The 15,089-nt window shown below is 37.4% G+C and overlaps 1 protein-coding gene across 3 annotated transcripts in view; it reads left to right on the plus strand.

Annotated features, from left to right (window-relative positions):
* The window catches only part of CFAP43 (cilia and flagella associated protein 43), a 111,538-nt gene that overhangs the window by 88,205 nt on the left and 8,244 nt on the right, over positions 1 to 15,089 (plus strand). For all 3 annotated transcript variants that reach the window (XM_072805417.1, XM_072805420.1, XM_072805418.1), the window contains 9 exons: positions 6 to 86; positions 718 to 843; positions 2,827 to 2,946; positions 5,149 to 5,256; positions 7,183 to 7,269; positions 8,795 to 8,883; positions 10,859 to 11,072; positions 12,203 to 12,315; positions 13,310 to 13,469. In XM_072805417.1, the coding sequence (XP_072661518.1) occupies positions 6 to 86; positions 718 to 843; positions 2,827 to 2,946; positions 5,149 to 5,256; positions 7,183 to 7,269; positions 8,795 to 8,883; positions 10,859 to 11,072; positions 12,203 to 12,315; positions 13,310 to 13,469 (1,098 nt within the window). The remainder of the gene's footprint in view (positions 1 to 5; positions 87 to 717; positions 844 to 2,826; positions 2,947 to 5,148; positions 5,257 to 7,182; positions 7,270 to 8,794; positions 8,884 to 10,858; positions 11,073 to 12,202; positions 12,316 to 13,309; positions 13,470 to 15,089) is intronic.

The following is a 15,089-nucleotide window of genomic DNA, read 5'->3' on the forward strand; positions in this document are numbered from 1 at the left end:
TCCAGGGTCCCAACACAAGGCGCCGAGCCCTGATGGACATGATGGGCGGAGTCCTGGAAGTCAAGAAGGAAGATATTTTGAAAATGGTAAGATTTCTGGACATTCTTATGGAAGGTGGAACAGGGTAGAGAGAGCTACTCAAATTTGATTGTTTTTGTCTATATTAACCCAAGTTTTAGAAATTCTACAGCAACAAATATACAACCTCCCAGGACCTCATAAACATACCACATTGGACAAATAAGAAATTTGAAACCCCAGGCTTGCTTCCCCATCTTACATAAAGCAGATAAAAGAACAAAAACAAGCAACCATAGTGGTTTTGGTCTCTATAAAAAGCAGTGATAACGTTGCATCTGTAATTCTCTGAACAAGAAACATTCCCTTTGATTTCTGTCATAAGTGTTTCTGGAGCTCAGGTGTAGTTCTAGTTTTGAAGATCTCAACACACATCTCTGAACCTGTCACCTAAGAGTCTCTGTACATCCCAAATTACCCATCCTCACTTATGTCACAGAAAAATAGTTGTAACTTTTTCATATCCTTTAATCAAAGTGTCAGGCTATTGTCTTGCCAATGTGAAAAACTGTATCTATAAAGAACTATATACTATTTTTAAAGGGTTCCTTTTTTTAACTGTAATGATAACTCTGAACTTTTACCATACTGCTGTATTTATGTTTGAGCCACAGAGTATGCTTTCCATTTCATCTTCAGGTGATTCCTCAACCTCCTTTCATGGCAAAAGCTGATACTCTGTGGTCTGAAGAGGAGAGGAAACAATTCAAAGACTATGAGAAGAAAGTCAAAGAGTTAAATGAAGAAAGAGATAAGTATAGAAAGGTCAGAGGAGCAAAGAATTAATAAACCCTACCAAGGTTTTGTTTCAATATCTTTTCAAATTAAGTGAAAAGATTCCCTCAGTGTCATTAGTAGTTTAAGAATACTGTTTCAGCCTAAATTTTCAAGAGAACTTGGGGAAGTGGGTAGAAATAAATTTGAAGAGTTAGCACAATTTGAAACAAAAAGAAAAAAAGAAACAAAAAGAATATATTGCAACAGTCACTTTGTTTTCTTTTTAAGTTCTTGTTGATTTCAACATTTCCCACATTGTTACAATTCATTTGGTCCTCCATTCATTGTTCAAATGTTTAAGAACATCCCTTAGAGTATGTTCTAGGCACTACTCTGTGTCTTCTATTTCTGTTTGAGTTCAGTAATAACTCCTGCTTGATGTCTTCTCAATCCCAAGGAGAGGACTTGACAGAAGGACAATCAATAGCAAATACTTTACAGTTCTCACTTGAGATATTTGCAAGGTAGTTCTCCTACCGTTATCTCTTTGCATCACAAAGAAACATTCCCACATTAAAATTGCTTACAATTATAATAGAGATATAAAAGCTGATGGTGTACAGATAAAAATATCTATTACTCTGTGAAGAAGGTAAAATCATGCCATCGTTGGAGGCAGGACACTTCGTCAGCTTTATAGTAGCTATATCTCATGAGCAACTTCTTTGAACCTATTGTTACCCTGTTCCCATTTTTATTCACTGCAAACCTCTAACAGTGCTCTAACATTTCATCCAAAGATAGTATTTGCAGAAAAGCCAAAATGATCAGTCTTGAATGCAGTAAAAATTTCAAGCAGTTAGGGAGTCTAGGTGGTGGCATTTGTTCCTTGGTCTTGTGTTGTGAAATAGTCTGCTGCCTACACTCTCACCTCCCTGCTCCTTGGTCGTCCTCAGTGGGTAAAAGCCCGCCTTGACTAAAGCCCTAGTCAGCGTTTTCTGCACCTGCACCATGCAGTGGGGAGAGAAAATACACTGACTGCTTTCCCTCTAATGACCTTAGTCTTTATTGGGTCCTTCTCAGTGCAAACTCTAGTTCCCTCCCCCCACTTGGATAGGGGCTCTCTCTCTCTCTCTCTCTTAAATAAATAAATAAATATTTTAAAAAATAAATATAAATTTATAGCTTTCTACTTACCTACTGTGTGCTTAGCTCTGCATCTTGGTGGAATCTCAGAAAAGGGGGGGCAGGTAGACAGAGTGGGTGGGACTTTTTTCCCCTGATACAGTTATTTTGGAGACAACATATACTGAAAACAAGAACAAGTATATGTGTTATGTCTGTATCCGCCTATATCTAATGTATGTTTCTATCTCTGTCTCTACCTATATATCTACATACTCAGTCTTTTTTTCCTTAAAATCTAAAAACTTCCATTAAGATAGGTCATGGCTTAAAAAAAAAAAAAAATCAAGATTATTTTTTAGAGCCAGATTGTGTACCTGGAAATTTCTGTCTTAAGGAGGAAGTCAGAATTTTCTAGAAAGATTTGCTGTGATTTGTTTTTTTTTTTTTTAATTTATTTATGATAGTCACAGAGAGAGAGAGAGAGAGGCAGAGACACAGGCAGAGGGAGAAGCAGGCTCTATGCACCCGGAACCTGATGTGGGATTCGATCCCGGGTCTCCAGGATCGCGCCCTGGGCCAAAGGCAGGCGCCAAACCGCTGCGCCACCCAGGGATCCCTGCTGTGATTTGTTTTACTAGGCTTATCTCTGCCTGCACCATTAGCCATGACCAGTTATTTCCTTTTTTTTTTTCCTAGTATAATCTTTTTAAAGCAAAAATCTCAGACTCACAATACATTAAACAGATCCAAGTGGAACATCTCTGGTTGAAGAGGGTGGAGGGCCCAGGACACTTCACAAGGCCTGTTCTTCCCCAGCCCCTCCCTTGCAGCAAAATGTGAACACCCCTTCCTTGGACCATTTGATTTTCCTAAATGTTAACTTTGCGATTGGCTTCCTTTCAGTCGTTAGAAGCAGAAATGAAGAAACTTCAAAACTCCATTCAAGAAAGCACACAGAATTTTGATGAACATTTGAAAAGACTCTTTGAAAGAAGAGTGAAGGCAGAAATGGTTGTTAACCAGGTAAATAAAAGCTTTAGTTACACGACCTTTTCTTTTAAGGAGCCTCCAGGGCTTCTCTTTGTTCTTAGGAAAAAGACCAACACCCTTTCTGGCACCGTGGTCCTGCTTCAGCCTCACCTGCCACACTTCTTCCTCTGGTACCCTGACCACACCAGTATGCCCCTTCCTCCCAGCTCTGCCTCCTGGCCTGCATCTACTCATCTGTCAAGTCCCAGCTCACAGGCCAGTTCCTCAGACTAGGTTAGAGCTTCCCAGTATATGCTCAACTCTTTAACTTTCTGTTACTTACTGCAACTGAATTTCAATTTACATTAGATAACTTTTTAATGCTCCCAAAACTGTAAGTTCCTTGAAGTCTGTCTTTTTCATCCCTGTATCTTCAGCAACTAGCAAAGGGCTAGGCTCATACTATGTCTTAAATACATGAATAATCTACCTGCCCCAAAAAATCCAATGAAAAATCTGGTTTAATCTGATTCAGCAGTAGGAATATAAATGAAGTGTACAGTAACTAGAAGCAAGAAAACCAAAGAGGGAAGCCTTTAAATTCTGAGGGAAGGATCCCTGAGTGGCTCAGTGGTTTAATGCCTGAGGTCCCAGGATCGAGTCTCACATCGGGCTCCCTGCATGGAGCCTGCTTCTCCCTCTGCCTGGGTCTCTGCCTCTCTCTCTTTCTGTGTCTCTTATGAATTTAAAAAAAAAAAATAGATTCAACAAATGATAATCATTGCAACTAACTAAAATCTACCAAAGTTGTTTAAATTTGTGAATTGGTGATATTTTAAAAAGAAAAATGCCTATCGTTCACCTTCAGAGGATAAAAGCCAATTTATTATGTAAAAACTGATAAAGGGAAAGCATCATGTATTGATTCTGCCTTCCTATATAAACTGTACCACTAGGTAACTATACTGCAGACAAGGAGAGGCATCTGTTTATTTATAAAAGAATTTTAGTAAGTGAAAAGGGAACAATAAAAATAGAATACCACCATTTTGCAACTCTTCATAGATAATGGACCTAGATATGGAGTGTCTACAGTTACTAACAAAAAAGGCAGACACCCTAATATTATTGTGTCCTGATCAAAGAACATAGTATCACCTACAGTATTGCCAAAAGAATCAAACATGGGTCTGATCAAGCCTCTGATCAGCTGCCAGTTTTCAGAAAGCACATGAGATGAAGGATACTGAGGAACTCACCATTATGTATGCAGATAGCAAAACCCAGACAAGGTAAAACTACAAATAAATGTGAAGAGAGGAAAGAGGTGGAAGGGAACCAATGGATTATAAGAGATTTTTAAAATGTGACAATTTTTTTTTATTTTTTTTAATTTATTTATGACAGTCACACACACAGAGAGAGAGAGAGGCAGAGACACAGGCAGAGGGAGAAGCAGGCTCCATGCACCAGGAGCCTGACGTGGGATTCGATCCCGGGTCTCCAGGATCGCACCCTGGGCCAAAGGCAGGCGCCAAACCGCTGCGCCACCCAGGGATCCCAAAATGTGACAATTTTTTTAATGGGCAGGTTATGCTATTGTGCCTAGAGAGCTATACCTGGGTGATAAAACCTTAAAGAAACACAAGGGAGTGATTACTGTGAATGTCAGGAATGTGGTTATCACTGGGCTTAAGATTGTGAAGGGGACACACATAAGAGGGCTTCTGGGATGGGAAGGTTCTATTTCCCGAACAGTGTAGTAAATGCAAGGGTGTTTCCCTTTGCAATAACTCATTAAACTATACATTGTCTTATGTATCTTTCAGTATATATGTTTTATCTTATAAGGAAAAAGGTAAAATAACTGAGTAGTTGGTGCCTCAGTCTGTATTTCCTTTTTCTTAAAAAGGATTTCTCTTAAAAAAAAAAAAAAAAAAAGGATTTCTCTTATTTGTAAACCTGTTTGATGAGAGTCCAGTCTGACCCTCAGTAGAAAATCCATTCTCAGTGCACCTGGGTAGCTCAGTCAGTTGAACATGTGCCTTCGGCTCAGATCATGATCCCGGGGTCCTGGGATCAAGCACCGCATCAGGCTCCCTGCTCAGGAGGAGTCTGCTTCTCCTTCTCCTTCTGCCTGCCACTCCTCCTGCTTCTTCTCCCTCGTCAAACAATAAATAAAAATCTTTTTTAAAAAAATCCCTTCTCAAATAGACATAGTGATCATTTTCTCCACCTGTTAAAATGTTTCTACAGGAGGAATTGAAAATAAATAATCTTGTATATTCTTTACTGTTGGATGAAGAAATAAACTCCAGAGAAGCATTTCTGAACAACTACCTTGCAAGGAAGCAGGAGGAGAAAGTAAGAATAGTATTTGATAGCTTGAGTACAAGTATTTTCTAATAGACATGCTCCTTGTTTAACAAGCTCTCAGAGGCACCTGGGTGGCTCAATGGGTAAAGCACCTGCCTTCAGCTGGGGTCATGATCTTGGGGTCCTGGAATCGATCCTGAATCAGACTCTGCACTCAGCACAGAGTCATCTTGTTCCTCTCCCTTTGCTCCTCCCCCTGCTCATGCTCACTTGCTCTCTCAAGTAAATATTTTTTTAAAAAACAAGAGCTCACACACCTAGACCCTTCCTTCCTTTCACATACCTCTCAGCTGCATGTGTTCCTTGGCTCCCTGTCAGGGACTTGGCTCCAGGGTCAGGTGAAAGCACCCGCTCTTATCTGTTCATGCAGGAAGTTATATGATTCTGCATCTGTAATAATTTACTCAAAAGAATCATGAGACTTTCATATAACATATGATTTTATAAAATGAGACAATATAGCTTCATGGTTGAAAGGACGTACTTTTAACCACTGGCTGGCTGTGGGACTGTGGGACCTTGGACAGAACATATAACCTTTTAAGCTCTTTGTAAGCTCCTCTCTGGGGATATCGTTCTCCCTGGATCACTTGGGACCCTAAGGTTTGCTGAACATGTAAGTAACATGTTAGCTTATAGAATGAAAAGCTGTCATATTCTGGAAAACTCTAGTAAATAGCACGAATAGATATGTTTCATTAAAGACACAATGAATGCAAAATGCTTGTCACATAATTTTTAAAGATGTCATTTTTTATTAGTAGTATTAATAAAGAATATTTACAAATGAATGATTTAAAGTATCATATATATGGCATATGAACTTAGTTTTTGCTAAAAGCCCATTAAATAGCATATGCAAAGCACCTTCTGAATGCAGCCCTATTCATAGCAACCTTGCAAGGTACTGGAGTTCTTCCAGAAGTGAGGAGACCATCTTAGAGAGGCTACTAACATGTCTAAGTCACCCATTAGAATCTGAAACAGCAAGACTTGGAAATGCTTATTCAGAGCTTGATACATATAATAAGGAATCGGCCACCATCACTTGTATTTGGCAGACTCTCAAAGGTAGGCAGGGGGTTGGGAAAGCTTTATAATGGAATGAGGAGAGAGCTTCAGATGCACCCTGATTAGAAATCGTTGGCATGAAAGGGCACTCGACTCAGGTCGTGATTCTGGGGTCCTGCGATCAAGCTCCATGGGGCTCCCTGCTCAATAGGGTGTCTGCTTCTCTCTGTCCCTCTGCTACTGCCCTGCCCCCTTCCCCGCACACCCCCCCCCCCCCGCCCCGGACAGGTGTTCACTTGCTCTCTCTCTCTCTCTGTGAAATAAAGTCTTAAAAAAATAATAAGTTGTTGGCACAAGGAAGTCAGGGGCAAGTTAATTAGAAGACAGGCAACCTATGTGATTAATTTGCGGAGCATATTCAGCTTTCTCTGTTTGGTCCTAAGCCGGAAATGGTGGCAAAAATTAGGAAAGTTGAAAGTTATTAATCAAATCCTGACAGTCTGGGACTGATTGCTGCTGAGGATATGGTTTGGTTTCCTGGCTAGTTGCTACATGGGTTGTGGGTCAGAGTTCTATTTGTATATATGGTCTGGCCATTGCCTGTTTATATATTCAGTCTGTCAGAAGCCAGGCCCATATGAATCCCAAGACTGCAGTTTTATCATCATACTTCCCTGCTCCATAGTCACACACTCACATAGCGGGCTGTACTTAGAAACAGGTGATTAGATGTTTGTTCTTTCAAAGTCTCCAATTGATTAACTTTCTGCTATGTTATCTATAATGGATATTACACTGACATATTTATCTTGTACTAGGAAATTTCTAATTTTTAGCATCCCCAATATTTTTGTTTATCCTGAAAAACTCAGTTCCAATGACCTATTCTTGATGTTATTATAGAACCAGTCTTCAGAGGCCATCCAGAAATCCAGAGAAGACCTTGATGTGTACAAGGAAAACTATGACAACTTATTGGCAGAAGATAAAGTGAGAGCTATTATGTTACCCACTTACCAATGCAGTAGAGATGCTGCTTAGATTTGGGGAAGATTCACAGGGATATAATTTAATTTCCTCATAGATTCCCCCCGCCCCCCGCTTATAATTCTCAGTTATCAGTGAATTTCATTCTGAGCCATTGCTATTTCTGATAATCACTGTGGAAAATAAATTTTTATAAATTTCTCTGGTTTAAATTTTCTCTTGTACAAAAGAGAGAGAGAAGTCACCAAGACCTTAGGGCTTCTCAGACTTTAAGTTGCAGTCCTCACTAGTTGGTCAAGAAATCAAGTTAGTAGACAATGACCAGAATTTTTTTTATTTAATTCCAGTATAATTAGTGTATAGTCTTATATTAGTTTCAGATGTATAATGTAATGATTCAACAATTCTATGTATTACTTAGTTCTATATATTACACATGATAAAGTGTACTCTTAATCCCCATCACCTATTTCACCTAATCTCCCTTCTCACTTCCCATGTGGTAACCATCAGTTTATTCTCTATATTTAAGAGTATGGTTTTTTGTGTATCTCTTTTTTTCTTTGTTCATTTGTTTCTTAAATTCATGGGGTATTTGCCTTTCTCTGACTGACTTACTTCACTTAAGCATTATACTCTGTAGGTCCATCTGTGTTTTTTGCAGATGGCAAGATTTCATTCTTTTTATGGCTGAGTAAATATTCCAACATATATTTACATATATATATATATACACACACACACACGTATATATGATGTAATATACACATATTACATCGTCTTTATCCTTCTATCTATCGACGGGCACTTGTGTTGCTTCCAAAATTTGGCTATTGTAAATAATGCTGTGGTAAACATAGGGGTGCATGTATCTTTTTGAATTAGTGTTTTCATATTCTTCAGGTAAATACCCAGTAGTTGAATTACTGGATCACATGTATGATGAGTAGTTTTATAATGTAAAAGAATAAGATAGAAAAACATAATAGAATAGAATAGAATAGAATACCTTGCATATTTTGCATACGGGTATTATTTTGATAAATTTTAGTTCTGAATGATTTCTAGAACCTTATATGAAATAATATTTATAATTCACAGAGGTACTTCCTATTCAAAATGAATCTTTGATAAATCCTTGTATAGTGAGTGATCACCCTTAAACAAGTCTACTTTATAAATCAAATTTTCATGGATTTTTTAAAACAAAGTCATTCAACCCTATATTTTGAAGAGTATTGTCAACAAAGAAAGGGCTTCTTTTTTTTTAATAAATTTATTTTTTATTGGTGTTCAATTTACCAACATACAGAATAACACCCAGTGCTCATCCCGTCAAGTGCCCCCCTCAGTGCCGTCACCCATTGCCCCCCACCCCCCGCCCTCCTCCCCTTCCACCACCCCTAGTTCGTTTCCCAGAGTTAGGAGTCTTTATGTTCTGTCTCCCTTTCTGATATTTCCCACACATCTCTAAAGAAAGGGCTTCTGAACAAAGTTGCAATCCAAGCAATGATATGTCTGTTCTTAGGTTCTGGATCGCAGCTTTAAAAAAGAATTTTCTGAAATTCCCAGTCATCAGGTGGATATACTCTACAAACTTTTTAAACGCCGACCAAGGTTTGTTTCTTCTTTGCTATCATTTTTTGAGAAAAAAAGTTCATAAATGAAGAGGAGTGTTATTAGATTTTGGCTTTTTCAGTCCCAACTAGATGGAAATATTCAGTATAACATCTTTTGTGTGAAAATGTTCAAGTGTCTTTATCATGACTCAGGGGTTTTTTTAGATTATTCTTACATCTTAAAGTAAGCAATGAAGAAAAATAATTTCATTTTTCTGAAAACTAAGTATCTAGGTAAGCACTGTACTATCATAGTGCTATGAAAGTAGTTCCTCTTAAGACATAGATGGCATACAGATCTATAATTTTTCCCAAGATTTGTACTAGCAAATATGACGCTCTTGTAGTATGAATTAGAATTACATGTAAAAGGCTTCCAGAACAAATAAGTTTGGGGAAATACTAGGTTAAAAGAAAAAGTTAAGCAGTTTACTGAAGAATTTCTCTTTGTTTTTGGCCTTTGGATCTCCATGTATAAAAAATAGAGAGGTGGCTCAATCAGTTAAGCATCTGACTCTTGATCTCTGCCCAGGTCATGATCTCAGGGTCACAAGATCTAGCCCCTAGTCAGGCTCAGTGCTGAGCATGGAGCCTGCTTAAATTCTTCCTCTCTCTCTCCTGCTGCCCCTCCCCTGCCCCACTCCTGTGCACGTGTATGCTCTCTCTCTCTTAAAAAAAAAAAAAAAATAGAGTAAGCAGTATTTTCCAAACATATTTGACCACTTAGACATCTCAAGTGATTGTGTTCATGACAAAGTTTGGAAAATGCCAGTATAAATGACTGAAAATAATCATTATCAAAAAGGGTTCTAAAATATCTGGGCTTTTTTTTTTTTTTTAAGATTTTATTTATCTATTCATGAGAGACACATACAGAGAGGCAGAGAGAGAAGCAGGCTCCATGCAGGAAGCCTGACACGGGACTCAATCCCAGGTCTCCAGGATCAGGCCCTGGGCTGAAGGCAGTGCTAAATCACTGAGCCACTGGGGCTGCCCCTAAAATATCTGGATTTTATACTGAGAGTAGCATTAGAATTTATTTCACATATTTCCAAATTTTTACAAACTCAGATTTCCATAATTCTCAATCAAAGGTAAGCTAGAAATCATGGAACTGGTCACAAAAGTGTAGGCTTATTTGTGTCTAAGATACAAACTCGTTCTCTCACCTTTAACAGGTTATATGCAATCCAGGAAATTCAATCTAGAACATGCCTCATATCTTGGTTTCCCTATTTTTAAAGGAGTGAATCATAATAAGTCTTAATGAAGAAAGAAGGAACACTTCCCACATATTGGGAGGCAGCAGTGGAAAAATTATAAGCTTCATTGTCAAACATAATTAGCTTCTAACTCTATCATCTATCAGACCTGGGGTCTTGGATCAACAGACTTCCCAGACTTCCCTCATCTAGAGAAAGAGGATACAATAGTAACTCACAGCATATTGTAAAGCATCTTGATAGTGAGTGCCCAGTACAAATCTTTGTACATTTCTTTCCTTCCCAACGAGAGCCCAGGGAAACAAAACTATTCTATTAATGTAGATTTTTAAAGGTGCTTCTCTAGTTCAGTTTATATCTGAAATACTCCAGGCTAATCTCATCTGCAACAAGGATACTAGCAGAGGATATGTGGGACATAACCACGGAATATCCACACTCCTCTTGGGCATGTACTTGCCTTCTTAAAATACACGGAAGGGAGACTTCTTTAGTGCAGGTAAAGCTGCCAGTGCTGACAACAGTTAAGGACATCGATACTCCAGCCAAGGTCACATTCTGAGCATCCAGAAGTATGGAAGAAGGTCAAAGTGGATGCTTTTCTCTTTGGAATAATCCACCTACCAGCCTCCACTTGCCAAAAGAAAGTGTCATGCAATGTCGTACTGATGCTAAGAGTTGTATCATTTAACATTGATTTCTTGTGTGTGAGAATATGAAAGGTTGATGGGTTTTTATTGCTAATACCAGGATTCACAAACAGAAAATTCACTTAGACACAGCCAGTATTGTGCCTTTTGGAGAGAGACCAGAATCTGGGAAATTGAGTAAGGATACATTTGCCCAGTTGATGAAAGCCATGGATGACTTGGACAATATTAATAACATGCCAGAAGGCTTGGACCCTTCGGTCTGGGAACATTTCTGCATGACCAGACGAGCGAAAGTGGAAAATGAGCAGAAGGTATATAATAACATTTTATTATATTCAATTTCATTTCATTTCAGTGTACTAATATCAAATATATAGTTTATGTTGATCAATGCTTCCAGAAATTCTAATTATTTAGGTTTTCCTGCTAGGATAGTAGTTAGTAATGTTAGTAAAATGATGAGATAAAATATTAACCTTAGAGGTATTGAGGGCTAAGTATAGGTCTATACTTATAGGTCCATGCTGTCCAAAATGGTGGCCCCTGGGCACATGTGGTTTCTGTTTATTTGAAATAATGTGGCCAGATTAAGACACGTTATAAGTAGAAAATATATATGGATTTAGCAGTCTTAGTATGAAAAAGGAATGGAAAATGTCTCAATATTTTTTATATTCATTACAGTTGAAGTCATAATGTTTGGGATATATTGTATCAAATAAAATATATTAGTGAAATTAATTTCACCATTTCCTTTCACTTTTTATAATGTGGCTTCAGCAAAATTGAAAATTAAATACATGGCTCGCATTTATGGCTCTTGTGTTTCTCTTGGGCAGCACTGTTGTAGATACAACTTCCCTTCTCTCTGCCCTGGTCTTGAGTTGTCCTCATCCCTTTTAGCATAGATTAGAATTATATTTCACTAGAACCTACTTTACATTTGCTAGAATACTTTTTTTAATGTGGCAAAGGTAATAATTTGAGAATGTATTAATTGGGAAAAGATTCCTTCTTCTTGCTATTTCTTGACCTCCCTTTGCCTCCTCTCCGCAAAATTCCCTAAATTCAGTGCCACAAGCATCAGCATGGCATATTTTTGCTGAGGAATCTATGATTTTATCATTTTATCTAAGATGACAAGAACAAATTTTAAGATAAGATATAAGGAAAATTACAGTTTCTTGCATATTTGTTTTTTAGTGAGAAGCAAATATAATATTTTTCAAATTATTCATGGAATGTGCCATGTAAGTTTTAGGTATCTTATATTACATAATGGCAGGGATTTAAATTCGTATTAATCTCCTAGAAAAATGGGCTTTCTAAAGCTTTGTATCTAAGTTAAAACATGTATGCTTTCTAAAGTTCTTTAAAATTAGTTTGCTTTTATTTCTAAAGCCCCATATGCTCTGAGATGTTTGTGGTTTGGTTCCTTTAGGTAAAACAGAAAGCGGCTGGCTTAATGGAAATGATGGCTTTCCTCCAGAGGAGAACAGAAGATGATGAGAAGTTGCAACAGGAAATTGAAAAAGTGCTCCATGAACTCACGGTGTAATTCGAAACTTTCATTCATGTACATTCACACAGAGTCTAAGGACTAAGTCTAGGACTAAGTTAGATTGTGTTGTCATGGGGCAGAAAGCCTACTTGCTGGTTTACAGCTGGTATGGGCTGGTCTCTCTTGCTGAGCTTTATAAATTCTATTTGAAAAAGTGCATTTTGTTACAGAAGACCTTACTTCAGAATGGAACTTACCTACGGGTTCCATTGCTCTTATTAGAAACAGGCAAGTGTTGGGAAAATCTTACTATTTTTAACCTGCTCCTTCCCCATAAAAATACAAAGACCTTGTTCCTGCTAGTCAGCACTTTGGGGCTCAAGGCACACAAGAAAACGCTGTGGAAGACTAAGCAGACATCCAATAAGTTCCCATGTAGACAACGAACCAGCTAATATTTTTTTAAGAGAGCTTTGTTGTATTTTGCTGAGTGATTGGGATACTGCTGTAAGTCCTTGCTTCACTTCTTCCATATTTGCAACCACTTTGATAAATGGTTCTCTGATGCTCCCAAATTCATCATTATACATCATCCTCAGATCTAGACTATAAGGAGGAATGGGACTTAGCAAGAAATACATAGAAGTAGCATGCAGGTTAAACATTGTTAATAAAATATCAGAAGTCAATACATAAAGTCAGAACTTTAATAAATATATTTGGTAGCATCTCAATTTTTTCTACTTGCAACCAAAATTATATGAATCTTTTCTTAATCATAAAGCAAAAACTTTACTAATGTATTTTTGCCCATACCATTCTTTGAGCAGCCCAAGTGTTATTCATAGCAACAAGAGGAGGTATCATAAAGACCTCCAAGAAAGCTCATCATCGGGAAAAGATGTTCTGCATTAATCTCCAGTAGGTTTTCCTTCAGCTTAAGTTTGAAATTTAAGCTGAAAATTAAGTTTGAATTTTATGTTCTCAGATAATAGGTCAAATTTGAAATATATTACAACTACTTACTTTGAAGTCTTTTCAATGTAGATTGCAGGAGGAGAAAGTGAGATTCCAGTTGAATTTGACAATCCAAATTCTCCTTAAACAAGGACAAGTGGAGCTGGAAAATTTTCAGTTATTACTAGAGTATCCTGATGCTATTCTCATCAACAAGAGCATAATTGAAGACTTGAATTCTGTGATTCGGGTAATTATCATTTTTAATGGAGAAGAAAGCCAACATACCACCTGCTGTACCAAATTTGTTCATTATTCTCCCATTTCTGTGATAAATAATTTTCATTCAGTTAAATCAGTGATTCCTAACCCTGGCTGTATATTAGAATCACCTAAAGAACTTTATGAATGTGTCCAGGCCCCACCCCTAGGCATAGTATTTTTTAAAGCTCCCAGATGATTCTAAGGTATAAAAAGTTCAGAACTACAAAGTTAAATGTTCAATCTAATATGCCATCATTTTGTTAAGCTCAGTCTACTTACCTAATTTTAGATAAGATTATATAATTGATTTCAGACCTTGCTTATTTTCTAATATAAGTATTTAATGTTATAAATTTCTCTCTAAGCACCATTTTAGCTGTATTATGCAAATTTTGACATTTTGTGTTTTCATTTTCTTTCCATTTAAAATATTTTCTAATTTCCCATGTAACTTCTTTTTTGATTCATGGGCTATTTAGAAGTGTGTTATTTAATTTCCAAATATTTGGAGATTTTTTACTATGTGGGAATTACATACTAATGTTGTCATATATTTTACTTTATGCAAACGCTCTACGCCCACAAAACATTGCCATCATTTTGCTTTAGAATAATTATCATTTAGAGTGATGAAAAATAAGAAAAAAGCGTTTTCTATTTCCTTCCATTTTCACTATGTCAAGAGATCTTTCTTTGTGTGGATTAAATGGTGTGTCTTGTACTGTAATCTTCTGCTTAAAGAACCTTTAACTGAATTGCAAGTCTGCCTGTAATGAATTCTCTTAAGTTTATCTTTATCTGAAATTGTCTTTGATTCACCTTCATTGTTGATTGTTTGCCAGGTTCCCTGGATTGGCAGGGTTTTTCCTCTTCTTTCATCCCTTTCACTTTAAAGGTGTTCATTTTCTTCTGACTTAAGAGTTTCTAACAAGCAGACTACTGTCTACTTTTAAATCTTTATTCCTTTTTTTTTTTAAGATTTATTTATTTATTCATTCAGAGAGCGAAGAGAGAGGCAGAGACACAGGCAGAGGGAGAAGCAGGCTCCATGCAGGAAGCCCGACATGGGACTACGTGGGACTGGATCCTGGGTCTCCAGGATCACACCCCGGCCTGCAGGCGGCGCTAAAGCGCTGCACCACCGGGGCTGCCCTCTTTGTTCCTTTTAATGTAATATGTCTGCCTTTGAGATTTTCTCTTTGTCTTAGTTTTCAGCAATTTGAGCATATATCTAGGAGTGTGTGTATCTGTATACAGTCCTTTTAACATACTGCTGGCTTTGGTTTGCTAATATTTTATTGAGGACTTCTGCATCTATGTTCATCAGGAATATGGGCCTGTAATTTTCTTTTCTTGTGGAGTAATGCTGGTCTTGTAAAATGAGTTTGGAAGTATTTCCCTCCTCTTCTATTTTTACAAGGAGTTTGAGAAGAATTGGTATTAATTCTTCTTGGAATATTTGGTAGAATTCACCAATGGAGTCTTCTGGTCTTGGGCTTTTTATTTTGTTGGGAGGTTCTTAAATTCTGCTTCAGTCTTTAGTTAGTATAGTTTATTCAGATTTTTCTGTTACTCTTTGAGTCAGATTTTATAGTTTGCGTGTTTC

The sequence above is a fragment of the Canis lupus genome, chromosome 29 (genome assembly GCF_048164855.1).
Source record: "Canis lupus baileyi chromosome 29, mCanLup2.hap1, whole genome shotgun sequence".
In the NCBI taxonomy this organism is placed as follows: domain Eukaryota; kingdom Metazoa; phylum Chordata; class Mammalia; order Carnivora; family Canidae; genus Canis; species Canis lupus.